The sequence below is a fragment of the Mustela nivalis genome (assembly GCF_964662115.1).
Source record: "Mustela nivalis genome assembly, chromosome: 19".
In the NCBI taxonomy this organism is placed as follows: Eukaryota; Metazoa; Chordata; class Mammalia; order Carnivora; family Mustelidae; genus Mustela; species Mustela nivalis.
Window position 1 is genome coordinate 13,944,077 of NC_139038.1, and position 18,002 is coordinate 13,962,078.

General features: G+C 51.7%; 1 protein-coding gene across 1 annotated transcript in view; it reads left to right on the plus strand.

Moving 5' to 3' along the window:
- The window catches only part of GALNT17 (polypeptide N-acetylgalactosaminyltransferase 17), a 415,760-nt gene that overhangs the window by 186,895 nt on the left and 210,863 nt on the right, over positions 1–18,002 (plus strand). Inside the window, exon 3 of the mRNA XM_082714352.1 lies at positions 6,614–6,780. Coding sequence (XP_082570478.1) covers positions 6,614–6,780 — 167 coding nt within the window. The remainder of the gene's footprint in view (positions 1–6,613; positions 6,781–18,002) is intronic.

Below are 18,002 nucleotides of genomic sequence, written 5' to 3' on the forward strand. Positions count from 1 at the left end.
GTGACCCAGGGCTCATCACGGTGGGGAGACGGGAGCCTGGGCATGGGCGAACCCTAAATGTGTGGGCATCCAAGAGGAAATCACGTTTATGTGAGGAGAGAGGCGACCGTGTTGGCTTCAGCAGAAATGATGCTCAACTAAGGTCAGGTTGGGAAGTGTCCCTGGATTCTGGCCGCGTGGATATGCTCAGAAGCTAACCAGAGCAGTTCCTGTGGAATAGGGCAACCTGAAGCCAGATGGGAAAGGAGTGAGGACCTGAATGGGAGGTGGGGGAGGGTGGCAAGGAGAAGAAAACAGTAATTGAGGCTGTAGGAGGGGCCTTTTTTGTTTAAATGGGAGAGACCTGGAATGTCTGCTTCCGAGCACTGCTTCCTTCCAGGGAAGACACACAGACAGGGAGCAGACTTGGGAGGTCCAGAGGTTTGCAAGGGGCCCGTGGGACTAGGGAAATGCTTCTCACATTTCCACCTGTAGGGGATGCACCGTTGGGCTTGGTGGGGATTCTGGGTGGCGGGCCTGCCTGATGGCCAAGCGATGCTGATGTTACAGGCCTGGACCACTTTTGGAAATTCCTGCCTGTGGCCTTGATTCCTTATGTGCAGTAGGAGGCATGCTTCCCTGCCTGAGGGAGATGGGCCAGAGGAAGGTGGTAAAATCCGAGAGCAATGAGTGGGGGCGGGGGGGAAAGAGCTCCTCTGAGGGCTCCACGGAGACTGGAAGCCTGGGGTTTGTCTTGTCATCGGCTGCCTCTGCCTCTTTATCTGTCTCTAGCATCTATTATCTTAATGTTTATGGCTACATGTAGGTAGATCCATAGGAAGAGAGAGGGAGAATTAGAGGGAGATTTATTTCAAAGAATTCAGCATACGTAAGTGTGGAGGCCAGCTGCCGTGTCCCAGCTCTGCCTGACTCATCCACGGCTTGGAGACCCAGGGAGGAACCCATGTTGCATCCAGACTCCAAAGGCGGTCTGCTGGTAGAATTCCCTCTTCCTTTCTCGTGAAACCTTCAACTGATTGGATGAGGCCCACCCACATCATGGAGGGTAATCTGCTTTGACCCAAGCCCACTGATCTGAATGTTAATCTCATCTTAAAAAAAAAAAAGTACTTTAGGCACATCTGGGTGGCTCAAGTCAGTTAAGCATCTGGCTCTTGGTTTTGGCTCGGGTCCTGGTCTCATGGGTCATGAGATTGAGCGCCGTGTCAGGCCCCATGCCCAGTGGGGGTCTATTTGGATATTCTCTCCCTCTGCCCCTTCCCCTACGCACACTTGCTCATGCGTGTACGTGCTCTCTCTCTCTCTCTCTTTCAAATAAATACATAAACCTTGAAAACAGTCGAATGAAGTACTTTCAGAAATATCGAGCGTAGTTTGACCAAAATACCATGGCCCAGCCACGCTGACCCATATAATTAAGTGTTACAGTCAGCTGGACTTGCTTTGGGATCGGACTTCACAGTCTGACCCCACCTCCACAGTGAGCCAGAGAGAGGAGGGAGCAGCTTGTCTCCTTGTTGGTGAAAGAGTGAAGTTTTTGGTGCCGTAGAAAGCGGGTGGAACATTCCGAAGTTTTATGTCAGTCGGCATGTGTGGGATCAGTGTTCATGGCCATTTCCGGGCTCAGGAGTGTGGGCATTTTTGCAATAGGGCTTCCAAGGAGGAGACTCATTTCTGTTCGCAGTTGATCACAGCCCCTGGCTTGGCTGGTGCAGCTTGAGTTGGCGCACACGGGCCACATCTTTGGTCAGACATGTGCCTTTGGTGCTTGTGGGCTCATGGGGCTCAGGCAGCAGCTACGAGATGACTGTGAGACAACATGCCTTTCCTTCCTGGTCACTTCTATCTGCAACTGGACCCCACTGTTTGGAAAGTGCATCCCACTGCTAAGTGGCTGGGCCACTCAGTGCTTTCTTGGGGATGGCGCCCCTGGGCCTCTCGGTTTGCGATGGTGGGGTGTGCATGGGGAGTGTCTGCGTGGGTCAGTGACGGTGCGGCTACCCAGGCCAAGGGAGCAGGCATGGCCGTTCTGAAGTGCAGGGGATGGTGGCATGGTGCGGTCATTCCAGGTGTGCTCTCACACGTAAGGCGCATTCCAGATTTGGAAGGGAGACACTCACGGACCCGGACGCTCCATTTTGGAGTGGATCTGAGGTCGTGTGGATGTGACGGTGGTGGCAGGCACTTCCAGAAGGAGCCCTCCCCCCGCCACCTCTGCCCATGGCCGTGGAAGAAGAGGGTGTGACGTGATGCTCACGTCCAGGCACCCTTGCTGCTTTTCAGACTTGTTGTGTGACTCAGGGCAGGTGACTTCACCTGTCTGGGCCCCCAGTTTCCTCATCTGTGCAGTGGGGATGATAATACTACCTTCCTCCTAGGCAGGCTGCTGGGAGGATTAAATGAGATGGAACAGTCCATAGAAGCTTCCAGAAGTTTCTGGCATTATGTGCATATGGATTGTCGTGGTCAGCGTCGTCGTCATCAGCCATGAGACCCCTGGACCACACGGCTGTGGGGATGCTGGGGTCATCTCTTTGTTCCGGGCTTGGCAGGCTGGGTCACAAGTGTGACTTGGCACCCCTGACCCGTACCACACTGGGGTTGTGTACGTTGTCCCCTTAAAAGGGGGTCATGGGCAGCCTCTGACAGGGCCTGGCCTGCTCTCTGATCTGTGTTTTCTTCCTTGCTGGAGGCCCAGCCCTTGACCTTCAGTCGTGTCAACCGTGATCCTCTCTGGTGGGTCCTGAGGTGGCTTGACCTTCAGTCGTGTCAACCGTGATCCTCTCTGGTAGTCCTGAGGTGGCTTGACCTTCGGTCGTGTCAACCGTGATCCTCTCTGGTGGTCCTGAGGTGGCTTGACCTTCGGTCGTGTCAACCGTGATCCTCTCTGGTGGTCCTGAGGTGGCTTGACCTTCGGTCGTGTCAACCGTGATCCTCTCTGGTGGGTCCTGAGGTGGCTTGACCTTCAGTCGTGTCAACCGTGATCCTCTCTGGTAGTCCTGAGGTGGCTTGACCTTCGGTCGTGTCAACCGTGATCCTCTCTGGTGGTCCTGAGGTGGCTTGACCTTCGGTCGTGTCAACCGTGATCCTCTCTGGTGGTCCTGAGGTGGCCGGTTCTCCCCAGCTCTCCTCTCCTTACTCTGCATCCATGGAGGGAAATGGCGGGTGCTTTGGGTGATAAGTGAAGGCCATGCCAGGGGCTCTGGGAGAGGGGGAGCAAGCATCACTGTCTGGGACATACCACGTTCAAGGAAGTGGCCCAGGCGTCTGGACAGATGGACGCACAGACATCAGGACAGACGTCAGGGGTCCGAGGCATCTCACTTGGTTGGTTACTTGTCTCTGCTTTCTTTGCCCCATGAGCTCAGTGTGGCAGAGACGGGTTCCTTGTCAGGCCTCTGGGGAGAGGGCTGGGCCTGCGTTCTCTGGGGTCCCTTCACGCGCGGACGGAAAATTATCCAGACCTTAAGGTTTTCCTGCCGCCCCTCTTCTTTCAGACATAACGGTTTGCCGCTCGCTGACCCATTCTTGAAGGGAAACCTGTGGTTTCTGGGACCCAGAGCTGAGCCTGTGTTGCTGGAGGGAGCGCACGACCCCCAGCTACGGAATCGGAATCGCAGTTTCTGGGGCTCGTTCTATCTACTCGTCATCCGCAGCACCTCTCAGCTTCCTCTCACCTGCGTGTGGGGCCTGGGCGGCGGTCGGGGAGGCAGGAGACACGCCTGACTCTGCACGTTCCGTTGTCTAGAGACGGTCTTTGGCCCGGCCGCTCCCTTCCCCAAGTCCGCCTGCCCGGCTGCCTGGCACGGGCCATAGCCGGGACCCCCGAAAGCACCATGCCCCCCCCCGAGGCACCGGGCGCTGAGCACCTCCCGCCCCCTCGGCTCTGCGGGGACCTGGGAACCACGGCGAGGGCTTCTTTCAAGTCAGCCTGAGGGCGGCGGGGGACACCGGTCTGTGTGGTTTGGTACACCGTGTGGGGGCGTCCAGCCGGAGCAGGAATTCAGCTTCCACTCCTGGGGGCAGAGCCGTGTCCGGGCCCTTTCCCCGGGCGAGCTCTCGGGCGAGCTCTCCGTATCTCCGTAGGTCCGCGGCCTGCCGGCCTCTGCTGCCTCGCGCCTTCCTTCCCGCGCTCACTTCTGCCGTGAGGCACAGGGTGACTGATGGGGAGCCATGTGCGCGTCCGTCCGCACCTCCCCAGTGCTTTAAAACTGCACTGTCCTCCGCTCGAGAAGATTCCACACATCTTCTCTGTCGCAAGCAGTGAGCCAGGCCCAGGGATTTTTTTTTTTTTTTTTTTTTGAGGCAGTTTACTCCCTAGAGACTGAAGACCCAAGAAGGAATGCTGACTTTCGTAATACTGACTGTATCCATCTTGTCTGCCCACTGGGAAAGCCCGAGGACGCAGGGCGCAGGAGAGGTGCAGCGTGAGCCGGGCAAGGACAGAGCCCCGGGTGGGCGGGTCCCGCAGGAAGGGTCCGTGCGGGAGCCGGGAAGCCGGGCTCATGGGGACGGGGAGGACACAGAGGGACGACGGGACCCGGCGACAGCCAGGACGACTGGGTCTTCCCCTGAGTCTGCGCGTTGCATTTTTACGGGGTCTCAAGTGACCTTTATGCGCACCTTAGCCAGGCACCCCAGCGAGGCACACACATCTCAGGTGCAGAGATGACGAACCAGGAGCGGCGTGCTCAGGGTGACACGTCCAGCGTGTGACCGAGCTCTTCTCATTTTTGAAATCTGCCCCTCCCTGATTTCCTGCAGGGCCACCTTGACCCATGAAGGGGCCGGGGGAGGCCATTCCTCTAAGGTCCCACATCTCCCCTTCACCCGGCGGAGAGGCCCGACTCACACTGAGTCTTGATTGCATCACGGCCCCGGTGCCTGTGGTGAAAAGACGGTGCTGGCACCACGCACTCTGGTCTCTCCACTTCTTAATTCCAAGCCAGAAGGTGTTAAAAACAGAGGACCAAAGGCCCCAGCCCTGGGGATGAGCACTCTGCAGAGGGGTGTGTACGGCGGGTGTGCGCTCGTGCGTGGGTGGGTGAGGGGTCCCGGCTCGGGGTGGTCGAGGGGGCTCGGAGAGACCTTCCGGGGCAGCCTCCTCCCTCGGATCACCCCGCAGTAAAGGAGATGATTCCCGCTGACGGCCCGGGAGCCCGTCAGTAACCGTCCTCCGCTCCCTGGCAGCCCCCAGAAGTGAATTTACAGCGACATGGTAAAAATGAGGCTCCGTGATCAATGGGTCCCCAGACAGTCTCCTCCAGGAGACACAAATGTGTATCGTAACAAAACTTTATTTTCTCCCGAAAATTGCCTGCATGATTAATACGGGCTGACACGGCCCAAGCTGTTCCGCATTAAAAAAACAAGCCGTTGTTCTGCCGCCTCCTTCAGTGCCGTCCGTCTCACTCGGTCCTTCATCTGGTTTCCTTTGTTTTCTCCTCTGATGTGCGTGCTCTCCGCTTTTCGGTCTTGGGCAAGGGGGAAGAGAACGCATGGAAATGCCCTAGCTTGTCTTCATCCCGCTGGGTTCCCGCTCCGTGTGGCCAGCGAGGCTTAGCCGAGGCCGTAGACGCCCATTCGCTGGTGCTCCCGGGACGGAGTGTGGTGCTCTGGGGACTGAGCCAAGCAGAGCACGTTCCCTGGGAATTAAACCACCTCTTAGGGGCGCCTGGGTGGCTCACTGGGTTGAGCCTCTGCTTTTGGCTCGGGTCATGATCTCAGGGTCCTGGGATGGAGCCCCGCATCGGGCTCTCTGCTCAGCGGGGAGCCTGATTCCTCCTCTCTGCCTACTTGTGATCTCTGTCATAAATTAAAATAAGTAAATAAATAAATAGACCACCTCTTCAGTCACCAGGAGCTCTGCACCCGGGGTCTGGCCTCGGTGACAAGGAACTCTTCTCTTTCCTCTCCTGGGAGAGCTGCTCTGAGGGAGGACCTTCAAGGCAGGTAGCCCCCGCTCCTGCCCCACCCCAACAAGATTTTAGGAAGAGTTGGGGTGTCTCGGGCAGCACGCTTTCGTGATTATGGTTATTCACATGTGCGTTTTAGGTCCTAGAATGCAGGCTGCACCGTAACAGGTCTCCAGGAGACGTCTCCGTTTGGGTTCCCCCAGATGCAGATGCTGAGACAAAGATTTGAGTGCGTCAGTTGATGGGGAGGTGGAGAGAACACCGCTAGGGGCTCGGGAAGTGGCGCCCGGAAGGGAAGGCGTCCCCGAAGGGTGTGGGTGACGAGATCAGCCCCTGCGGGCCTCTGGGAGCCGGTGTGAAGCACCCCTCGGAGTCAGTCGCTCCGGGGTGAGCGAGCGGGGACTGATGCGCCGGCTGCCGGCAGGTGGGGGCAGAGCGGGGCTTGCGTGGCAGCCAAGGAGGCTCCAGGCAGGGAGATGCTCCTGGAGTGGGAAGTCGGGCAGGGGCACCGAAGTGGGATCAGGTAAGTCTTGGAGATTCGGGGCCGGGTCCTTTAACAGTCTCCTTCTTAGGTCTTCGCCAAGAGGGGCCCAGGGAGAGCCCGTGACTTACACCTTGGGAGGACGTGTCCATACCGGTCCCTAGTGCCCACGTCTTCTCCCTCCTCTGACTCCCCCCTCCTACTTCTTCCCCCCCAGGTGCAAGGAGCTGAAGTACCCCAAGGAGCTGCCGCAGATCTCCATCATCTTCATCTTCGTGAACGAGGCGCTGTCGGTGATCCTGCGGTCCGTGCACAGCGCTGTCAACCACACGCCCACACACCTGCTCAAGGAGATCATCCTGGTGGATGACAACAGCGACGAAGGTGAGGGACGGCCCAGCTGCTGTGGAGGGGAGCGAGTGTGATGTCAGTAGCGGGGGAACGCCACTGGAGCTGAGACGGGAGCCCACGAGTGTTTGCCTCCCGGCCCTGGGGCATGCCTGCAGGGTGCGAGGTGTTTTGAGGAGGACACCTGGGCGAACACTGGTCCGTTAGACCGCCCAGGGCTAGACGGCCCTTAAGATTTCATGCCTGGCCGCTTCTCTAGACTCATTTCCCTTCTCATGACCTCAAGTAAGTAGATGACACCCAAGGGCTGACTTCTCCCACGCACCCCGCCCCCAGCCGTTGCCACTGTCCTGTGATGGGGACCATTCACCTTGTATCTGAAGTCCCCTCTGGGCCATTGTGCTCATAAAGACCGTAGGTAGGAATGAGTGGTGTTCTCAGGCCTTTCGTGGTTCAGCTCTGTTGGGAATGATGGCTCGGTGAAAAAATCCCAAACAAACGAGTATTGGGCAGTGGTAATAGAAGTCCTCTGAGACCTTTGGAGACCAGTTAGCGGGCGGGCCTGATGTCCAGGTGGGGGTGATGGGCGGATTGGTCTTGCTAATTGTGCCTTGATGTTGGCTCTTAGCCTCCAGAATTCCCTGTGCTCACTGCAGGGAGAAAGCCCCACGGGCTGATGACATAGAAGAAGGCCAGCCTCGTGCTTCGGGCCGAGGAAGGATTAGGGGCAGGCTGACCCCCTTGCTCTCGGCATGATGAGTGGAGGAGGATTTCCCCGTGTGTGTTCCCAGGTCAGGAACAGGTGGAGAAGTTAGAGGACGATGCCACAGGTCCTGGGTAAAACCTGATTACAGCCAGGAGCTGGGGGCTGGGCCTGTCACGTGTCAGCAGCCCAGGTGCTGTCGGCCACCTGCCCCTTCTGAGCTGGCTGGCTATCACCCAGAGGGCTCAGGGTCCCTGGGCCCAGCCATCCGCCCGCCAGGGGATACCCCCTGCCGTGGGGCCTCGAGGTGCTGAGGACCGATGCAGCACTTGCTGTATCTCTCACAACCTCACTTTTCTCTTTTGACCTTTGGCCATTTCATTATCCATTGGTCCTTCTGAAACGGACATCGATGGTCTCCTTGTGAGAACATGGCTCATTCTGTTCCCTGAAGCCTCCAGGTTGACGCACGCAGCTGGTGACGCCTCTGTGCCTGGCAAGCGGCTTCTCAGGGCTGGGCAGGACTTGGTTCCCCATGGCCGGGCTGCTTAGCCAACCCTCGCGGAGCCTCACCCAGCCCGGGAGTGAGTGATGAAGGACAGGGTTGGCATGGGGCCAGCGTGAGCTGGCAGCGGTGGCTGGAGGCAGGGCAGAGAAGAGCAAGCAAATGCAGGGAAGAGAGCTGGTGGTCTCCTCTGGACTGACTTGAGGGAGGACTCACTGCCCGTGTGGCTCTCCCCACTCAGGGAATCTTGGAAGAGCTCAGCCAGGGAGGAAGAAACCAAAGTCCAAGCCAGTCCCACCCAGAACACAAGTGGCGGTGGTCTCCAGAAGGTGACTTAGTTTGGGCTCCCCCAGAAGCTGACCCTGAGACGAAAGATTGGCGCGTGTTAGTGGATTCGCGAGGGGGAGAGAACACCTCCAGGAGCAAGGACAAAGCAGGGCCAGGAAGGGAAGGCATCCCCCAAGGGTGTGGTGTGTGGACAGCCCCTGCGCGTGACAGAGCTTCATCCCACGGGGGCATTCGGGGAATGGAGGCAGTGGGAGGCCCACTCCTGGGAGTCAGCCTGCTCTGGGGGGAGGGAGCCGGGGTATTGACGCACCTTTGGCATTCCGTCAGCACCTCCTGGAGCCCTATCCTGGAGGAAATGCGGTCTCTCCAGAGGTCCAAAGTGCTGCTGAGAATTTCTGTTTCTCGCAGATTCCCAGGTGGGGCTGAGGCTACTGTTAGGGACAGCCCTAACAGTAAAAACCACGGAGTTAAGTACTATTTCGGTGGTTCCGTGGGTGAGAGAGGGTGAGACAGGTGCTTGGCCCAGTCTGAGCACAAAGTTAATTCCCATTCCTCTTCTTCTCTGCCCCCTCCACCTTCCCAAACACCCAGTGAATCGTAGTAACGCGGGCTCCCTCTTGCCTCCAGCCTGTGTTCTCCGGGCAGAAGGGCCTCGTCTCTAACTGGAAGAGGAACTTAATGATATTTCTCTTTGTTGAGATTTTCTTGCTGATTCGTATTATCGAGTTCTGAACGTGTTCTATAGACCCTTGAAAAGACCCCCACGCACTGTCATCATGGGACTGAGTTCCTGCCAGACGTCAATTTTGTGTATTTGCGTGGACCTGGAGTTTATTTTCTTGAGTCTTTCTGAGGATGATGTTTTAAAATCTCCTCCTACGATGACTCTTCCTTCCTGTGTTCCTAATGATGTTTGATTTCTGTATCTGTTGTCAGTTTCTTTGGCAACTATAGACTTGTGTCTGCATGGCTTCGCTATTAGTGGTGGTTGTCACCATTATGTAATGCGCCCTTTATCTCAAAAGCACATTTTCCCCCTTGCCTTGAGTTTTGTTCATCGAACGTTAATATTGTTATCCCTGCTTACCTTCTGCTTGAGTGTGATTAAACCTTTTTTTCCAGCCTTACCATATTTTCTCATCTCAAAGGTAATGCATGTTTTTTGTAGGGAAATTGAACATTCCCAAAAGGACTTGTAATTGGAAAATAAAATACTGAGCGGAGTAACTGAAGACAAAGGCTCATTCCCCTCATCCTGCCCTTCCTTAATGCGTATGTTACCTAGTTAAGATCCTATAGTAAAAACAAGTTAGTGTTCTTGTCCTCCCCCTGAATTGTGACACGTAACATTCCCCTTTTTATTCAGAAAGATCTGGGGTACCCAGGCGGCTCAGTCAGTTGAGCATCTGACTTTTGGTTTCTGCTCAGGTCATGATCTTATGGGTTCTGGGTTTGAGCCCTGTGTCCAGCTCTGCGCTTAGCGGGGAGTCTGCTCAAAAGAGTCTCTCCCTCTGCTCCCCCACCTCCTCTCTCTCAAATAAATAAATGAACCCAAATAAGTAAATAAATACACAAGATCTGCAAACCTCATTTTTTTTTAAAGATTTTATTTATTTATTTGACAGAGTTCACAAGTAGGCAGAGAGGCAGGCAGAGAGAGAGAGGAGGAAGCAGGCCCCCCGCTGAGCAGAGAGCCCGACGAGGGACTTGATCCCAGGACCCTGAGATCATGACCGAGCCGAAGGCAGCAGCTTAACCCACTGAGCCACCCAGGTGCCCTGCAAACCTCATTTTCATGAGGGTAGAGTGGGCTGTTCTCAGGCTGGTCAAGACTGGCTCGGGTGGGAACTGTAATCCTGTACCTCTTTGGTTATCCCATACATTAAAGAAAAATGAGGCTTTCTCAGAAAAATAAGAAAGAGAAAGAAAGAAAGAGAGAGAGAGATAGAGAGGAAAAGAAAAGAAAGGAAGGAAAACCTGGCTCGGGGCCTGTGTGGATAAATGTGAGTAAAATCCAGGCGACTGGGGATCTGTGCACACAGGCATCTCAGCGACTTGCCCTTGTGGGTTGTTTGTTCTAATGAGTTCTTGCATTCTGCTTCAGTGTTGATTCCGGCTCAAGGTAAGCCCAGGTAAGATGCGGGCCTTTGTGGCCATGGGCATTAAACTGAAATCACTGATGCAAACTTCAGCAGCCGTCACTGCTCACCCAATCCAGTGGGCACTTTGCTACTCCGACCTGGTCACCTTTGACATTGTTGGCGGCTTCCTTCCTGGCGCTGACCTCCTCCCCAGTCCCCAGCATCTCTGTCTTCTCCACCTTGACTCCTTGCTTCCAAGGGGATCACTCATGCTTCTTACCATCAGGACACAGTGGGCACTTTCTCCCGTGCGCGTGTTCGGAATGATCTGCAGATCCATCATTCTGGTGCAGGGCAACTCACGCTCTCCCCTGAGCCCCAAACCTGGGTCCTCTGTGTCCTCTATGGCTTAGGGTCCCTCTGAACTATAAGCTCAATCTGTCCAATGACTGATTTAGCATTCTCTTCTTGGCCTTGGACACCTGCTTCTCGTTTTTTCTCTCCTGTGTCCGTGAAGGGCTCCACCTCCTCTCTGTGTTCTCACCACCAAAGACCGGAAGGCTTTTCGTCTCTCTGTCCGCGCCCTTTCTCAGCATCCCCTTCGTTCCTCTTGAGCGTGATCCTGCCTGGCCGTATCCCGAGCCACTGGTCCTTGTTTAGGTGCTCAGCGTTCTTTGCTTTGATCTTTATTTGAGGGGTTGAGGAGAAGGGGATTTGGGTGCATGGAATTGTATTAATCATAATTCATTTTTTTATGGATTTTTGATTTATTTGTTTGACAGACAGAGATGACCAGTAGGCAGAGGGGCACGCGGTGGGTAGCGGGGAAGCAGGCTCCCTGCTGAGCAGAGAGCCCAATGCAGGACTCGATCCCAGGACCCTGAGATCATGACCTGAGCCAAAGGCAGAGGCTTTAATCCGCTGAGCCACCCAGGAGCCCCATCCCTTTAGTCTGTCTTATTTAGAGAAATGTCTGTTCAAAGCTTTTGCCCATTTTTGAAATGTCTTTTCAGCATAGAATTATAGTTGCTTATATCCCATGGCTTTACACTCTTATCAAGTATATTCTGTAAGTATTTTTTTGCAAATGTATTTGCAGACATTGTCTTTTCTCTTGATAGTGTCCTTTGATGCACAAACATTTTTAATTTTCATGAAGTCTGGTTTATTTTTCTTTTGATTTTTGGAGCTTGTTGGTGTCATAGCTAAGACACCATTGCCTAACTCAAGGTCCCAAAGATTTACATCTATATTCTCTTCTAAGTGTCCTTTGGTTTTAGCTCTTACATGTAGCTCCATATCCATTGTAAATCATTTGTATATGGTTTGAGGTAGGGGTCTGAATTTTTTTTTTTTTCCATGAGGATATTCAGTTGTCCTGGGAGCATTTGTTGAAGAGACCATTCTTTTCCCATCGAGTGGTCATGGCATTTTTGTCAAAAATAAACTGCTTTGTAAATGGGAGGGCTTATTTTTGGACTTTCTATCCTGTGTCATTGATCTGTGTGTCTGTCCTGCAGCTGGTATCATGCTGTCTTGAGAACTCTTCCTTTATAGTACATTTTAAAATCAGGAAGTGAGTCTTCCAAACTTCTTCCTTTTCAAGATTGGTTTGTCCATTCTGGGTCCCACGTGTTGACATACGAATTTTAGGACGAGTTTGTCCATTTCTGTGAAAAGACAGTTGGAATTTCGTCAGGTTTTGCATTGAAGCTATCGGTCCGTCTGAGGGGTATCGTCATCTTAGTGGTATTAACGTGCCAATCCATGATGTGGAGTGTCTGTTTATTTAGATCTTCTTTAATTTCTTTCAACAGTGTTTTGTAGTTTTCAATGTATCAGACTTCCCTTCTTTGGTTAAATTTATTCCTAGATATTTTATTATTTTTGATGCTGTTGTAAGTAGAATTGTTTTCTTAATTTCATTTTTGGACTACTCATTGCTCATGTATGGAAATGCAACTGGTTTTTGTATATCGATCTTGTGTTCTTCTATGTTGCTAAACTTGTTTATTAGCTCTGATTGTGGGGCGTGTGTACGTGTGTGTGTGTGTTCTTTAGAGTTTCTGTCTAGAATATCCCATCATCTTCAAATAGTGACAAGTTTATTCTCACTTTCCAATCTGGATGCCTTTTATTTATTTTTCTTGCTTGGTTTTCCTGGGTCCTATATTTTTAGAAATGTTTACTCTTTACCAAACGCCTGATATCCCATCATGTCTAGAGCAAGAACATTGGCCCATGTGTATTCTGATTGTTTATAAAAGGCTCCTTGGGAGACGAGAGCTAAGTCATGAGTGAGCTCAGGGAAACACAGGGCTCAAGCAGGGACCCCAGCAGGGACATCTGGCAAGCTGTTGTGTGGACCAGTGCTGGGTGCAAGGCGAAAATCTGGACAGAAGGAATGGCTGCCCTGTGTTTTCTGCCCGTGACCTCAGCACAGTGCACTGCCTACTCTTAGGAGGAGGTCAAAGCAGACCATGTCTGAGGGATGAAATGAACGTCCTCAGCTGATCCAGGCAGCAGGCATGGAGAGAGAAAGCACAAACCCTGTCCGCCCATGGCCAGAATGTCCAGTTACCGGGGAGAATGGGGACAGTCCATCCTCACTCAGACATCTTTTCACTCATCAGAGCAGCCAAGATGACAAAGATTAATAAGCGCCCACGTCGGTGAGGATACAGAGCAGAGAGACTCTCATACGCTTCTCACGAGACAGAACCTCATATCTGGAGAACAATTTATCAATTCATATTAGAAGTTCTTGTCTCAGTTTGTTTCTCGGAGCCCACGGTCTCTCACGGTTCGTCTCCTGCTCTGAGGGAGGGGGCGGGGCGATGGATTGGCCGATGGCTTTAGGGAGCACTGGGTGTTACACGTAAGCAGCGAACCCTGGAACACTGCACCAAAAACTGAGGACGTACCGTATGGTGACTAACATAATATATATACAGAGAGAGAAGTTCTTATCTCATTCAGACAGCCTGTCCTCAGTTTAAAAATGCGGTATGTTTGCAGGAGAGAGTAATGGCAGCTCTCCTGTATCTGCCTCAAGTCCCCACTGCTCCGCCGTGGACGGAGGCCACGATGGCCGTGTGTCACTGTCACCTGGGATCCCTCCTCACCACCCTCCTGGGGGCTCCTTCGCCCCCTCTTATGCTGAGCTCCACACGTTTCTCTTTTCCTGGCTTCCGTGCTCATTTTGGCGAAACACAACAGCTAGAAGCTTCATTAAGGAAGACCGCAAGGAAGATGAACTCTTCGGAGATCATCCGTTTCTGAAGAAAGCTTTGTCCTTGTTTTCCGTGTGACCGATGGCCTGGCTGAGATGGGCGTCCCCTTCTTTCCGACGTTGATGCTCTTGCCTCTTTATCTTCTTTTCAGTGTTTTAGAAGAACAAAGGCGTCCGATTTCTGATCCTCGGTGCGTTTTTTCCTTTTTGGAAGCTGGTGGCATCTTCATTTTGTCCCCGCAGTTTTGAAATTCCCAATGACGAGCCTTGGTGTGGGCTCAGTCTTCATCCGTTGGGCTGCACCTTTAGTGGCTCCAATCTGGAAGCGACTTCTGTCAATTTTTGGAAAATTTCTTGGAGTATTTCATGGGTAATTCCTGTCCATTCTTCTCGGTTCTCTATTTCAGTGTCTCCCCTGATTCCATCTTTCCCCCCATTTTTCCATTATTAAGCCTCTTGGGCAGAACTTTTCATTTTCTCATCCTTTCTCTGCCGCCTTATCACTCCTTACGTTTTTTGCTCGGCTCTGTTTGTTCTCTCCAGTTTTTATCTTCCTTCCCTTCGATTCAGTTTTTTATCTCTGCTATCATGGTTTTACTTCCAAGTGCTCATTTTTATTCTCTGAGAGCTCCTTTTTATGGCATATTGTTCTTACTTAATAGAAGCAATATGTTTCCTTATCCCCTGGAGGATATTAATAATATTTCGTCTTTTGTTTTGTTTTTCCATCTTTCTCCCTGCACGGTCTGTCTCCACACGTTGCTTTTCTCCTGCTCTTTGCTGTGAGGCTTCTGGCCCCCACACTGGAGGCCTCCCCCCTCGGGATCACCGCTGGTTTTGACAGCAGAGGGGTCGTGTGGGCTGGAGCACAGGGCGGGGACGGGGATCTAGGGACAGGTTGCCTTTTGAATGGCTTTCCCTCTGGTCCTCCTCGTTCTGTTTCCCCGATTTACCCACAGTTCAAGAGGCACCTGGTGCTGTTGCCATCACTGTCCTCAAGGTTTCTCTGTCCCTCAGGATACAAACTGAGTGGATTCTCAGTGTTTCCCGTGGTTAGCTTGGGGTTCAGCTGCCACACGGCGGTCTGTATGCTTTCTTACCCTTTCCAGCTTCCCTGATACTGTGCTTTGTGTCTCCTCTTGCGCTTCCTCCTACCTCGGAATAGGTCTGAGTATGGGTCTATTTTATTTCATTTTTAAAAATCCCTTTACTATAGTTTTCAGTGGCTTGGAGTAAGGAAGTGCATCAGATTTATAAGTTAAATTCATCTTCTTATCGTGATTAATATGCCGTATTAGTTTTAATAACTTTTTTTTTTAAGATTTTATTTATTTGACAGAGAGAGAGAAATCACAAGTAGGCAGAGAGGCAGACAGAGAGAGAGGGGAGGAAGCAGGCTCCCTGCAGAGCAGAGAGCCCAACATGGGGCTCGATCCCAGGACCCTGAGATCATGACCTGAGCCGAAGGCAGAGGCTTTAACCCACGGAGCCACCCAGGCGCCCCTAGTTTTAATAACTTTTAATTGAATTGGTAAGTTGCTCTCCAGCTCCATGGTTCTGTCCCATGAGAAGGACACGAGAGTCTCTTTCTCCATATCCTCCCCCAACACTGACTCTGATTTATCTTCTTCGTCTTGACTGTTCTAATGAGTGAGCAGTGACATACCTTTAAATCCACTTTTTTGGAGTCCTAGTGATAATGGGAGCTTCTTCGTATGTTTTACTGCCTTTATTTTCATAGAAATTTGCCAACTGATGACCCCGCCTTCTGTTTTCTCCTGAAGAATTGATCTTTGCCTCACTGATCTGCAAGAACGCTGTATATATACTAAATGAGCTCCTTTCACGTTCATCTGTCAGGTGTTTCTCCCAACCTGTGCTTTTCACTTTTTCTTGTTTATTGCATTTTTCTGACAAATGCAAATTTTACATTTTTAAATTTACATTTTACATGTTCAAATCCACTTTTTTGAGTGATGTCCTGAGAAAGTCATTTATCATCCCTAGATGGCACAAATATTCATGCGTATTTTCTTACAGGTAAAATTTTTTTTTTTTTTCAAAATCAATTCCAAACAGATTAGACATTTTTATGTTCAGGTATAGGAGTTTCAGCACAGAGACCCTTGTCCCCAAGTATGCTTCTCTGAATTTCTTTAATAATCAATCTATTCTCATTTAACCACTGATTTGATGTTGCCTATTTTCATATGCTAAAATGTTCTAGATTTGGAAACAAGGTGGCCAGGTCACATGAGGACTGATTGGTTTGGGAGGAGGTGAGGAGGAGGGGGTAGTCATAGAAGGGTCCCGGCTCTGGTGACTGGGTGGGTGTTGGTGCCACTCGTTAGGAAGGGAATATGACAGAAGTAGCAGTTGTGGGAAGGAGACTGAGTTTACTGTTCTGGATGTGCCAAGTCCAAATACCCGTGGAAGTTAACGCACCTTCAAAACTCAGGTGAGGGGTAACTGTTGCCATCAAACTAATATTCGTGGCTAGAAATAATATTAGACTAAAGTAATATTAAAATAACAATAGAGACTTCTTTATTTCTACTATCGTAATCCTAAATATGTCTTATCAAAAGTTTTCAACTACTTTTTAAAAACTTCCCTCAGGGACGCCTGGGTGGCTCAGTTGGTTAAGCAGCTGCCTTCGGCTCAGGTCATGATCCTGGCGTCAGGGATCGAGTCCCGCATCGGGCTCCTTGCTCAGCAGGGAGCCTCCTTCTCCCTCTGCCTCTGCCTGCCATTCTGTCTGCCTATGCGCTCGCTCTCTCTCTCTGACAAATAAATAGATTAGAAATCTTTAAAAATAAAATAAAATAAAAGTTGAAACTTTAAAAAAATTAAAAATAAAAACTTCCCTCGGTACCTTCTTTGTTCTTGGGCAATAGCATGTGGAGCAAAAGGTAGAATCGAATCCTGTGTGCTGCTGGCCAAGGCCCTTACCTTTCCTGATCTTGAGCACGTTGTGGATAATAGTGGCTTTTATACAGGGATTAAATTGTGAGGTTTAGAGGTAATACTTGCAAAGCGCACGGTACAAGTCCTGGAAATAAAATAAAGGTTGTTTTCCCGGAGCGTGCTCACGGTGTTATTTGATCGGCTAGCTCCAGACCGTTCTTCAGCACTACTTCTGTGTCACCTCCCCTGGGAAGCCATCCCGGATTTCCCAGCTGTGGCAGGGTTGGGGGCCCTTTGCCTCTCCTCCCCAGGCACCAGCATGGATTTTGGCGCAGCACTAGGGCCGCTGCGTTGCCTTTGTGTGCCTGTCCGTCTCTGGACTGTGAGACCCTTTAGGGCGAGAACCACAGCTCCTTCTCGCTGCTTTCCCAGCACGCCGCTGAGTCACGGTCAGTGCTGATTATTCACTTAAAGTGCACGTGTGCAAAGATGTTTTTTTCCTACTTCATCCCAGGAGCTTTTTAACTTGGTCTCGTTGTACATATCTGGGCTTCAACGCGGCAGTTCTTTTGGTTGAGGTCTCAGATCTTACCGACCTCTGGTAATCAGCATTGAAGTGTCCTGGTGACCAGGGCGGCCGTATGTCTGCGCACTGGTGCTTCCCTGTGGGCCAGGCACACCCAATCGGGCTCTTCTCTTGGCTGGCGCATTCAGAGGTTGAAACCAGGATGGCTCGAGTTAGAAGACTTCTTTGAGTGGGGGGTCATACCCTCTGGCCTTCCAAAAGGCATTTTGGAGACGGCACGCTGGCATCATTTGCTTTTCTTCTTAGCTTACAATCGCGGGGCTCGGAGAAGTCCTGTGTTTCTGGAAGATAACATTTCTCTGGTGTTGTCGAGGCTCCAAGTCAAGTAGCCAGGAGACACCTTGTTATCACACAGCTCCACGCTGGCCCAGGCTTCCTTACTGGAACAGCACCTGCCGTTCCCACAGCTGTAGGGAGCCTTCCTCATCAGAGACCATGCTTGTTTTGTCCCCAACCAGATGGCTGCAGTGTGACAGCATTTGCTCTGTGGGCCTGTATTCACGACTGGGTTGTGGGTTCACATTCTTCCTTGTGTGTTTTCAGGCCACGGGGAGGAGAGACTCAGAAAGAGCGTGTATTCCCTTACACGAGACAGTGGGAGAACCCCGCCGAAAGAGCGTGTATTCCCTTACACGAGACGGTGGGAGAACCCCACCGAAAGCTTCAGAGGCTAACTGGCTGTGAGATGCCGTGATGGAAAAAAATGCAGTAATGACAACAAAAACACTTTGCTGTTTTGAAATAATTTTCAATTCATTAGAAGCTGCAAAAATGGACAAAAGTCTTAGGTGTTTTCACTCCGTTCCTCCCAGGGGCTGCCGTCTTGCAGAGCTCTAGTCCTCGATCATGACCAGGAGAACATTGACTTTGGTGCCGTCCACAGACCTTGCTCTGATTTGACCGGTCGAACATGGAGGCATGTGTGTGTGTGCGTGCGTGTGTGTGTGTGTGCACGC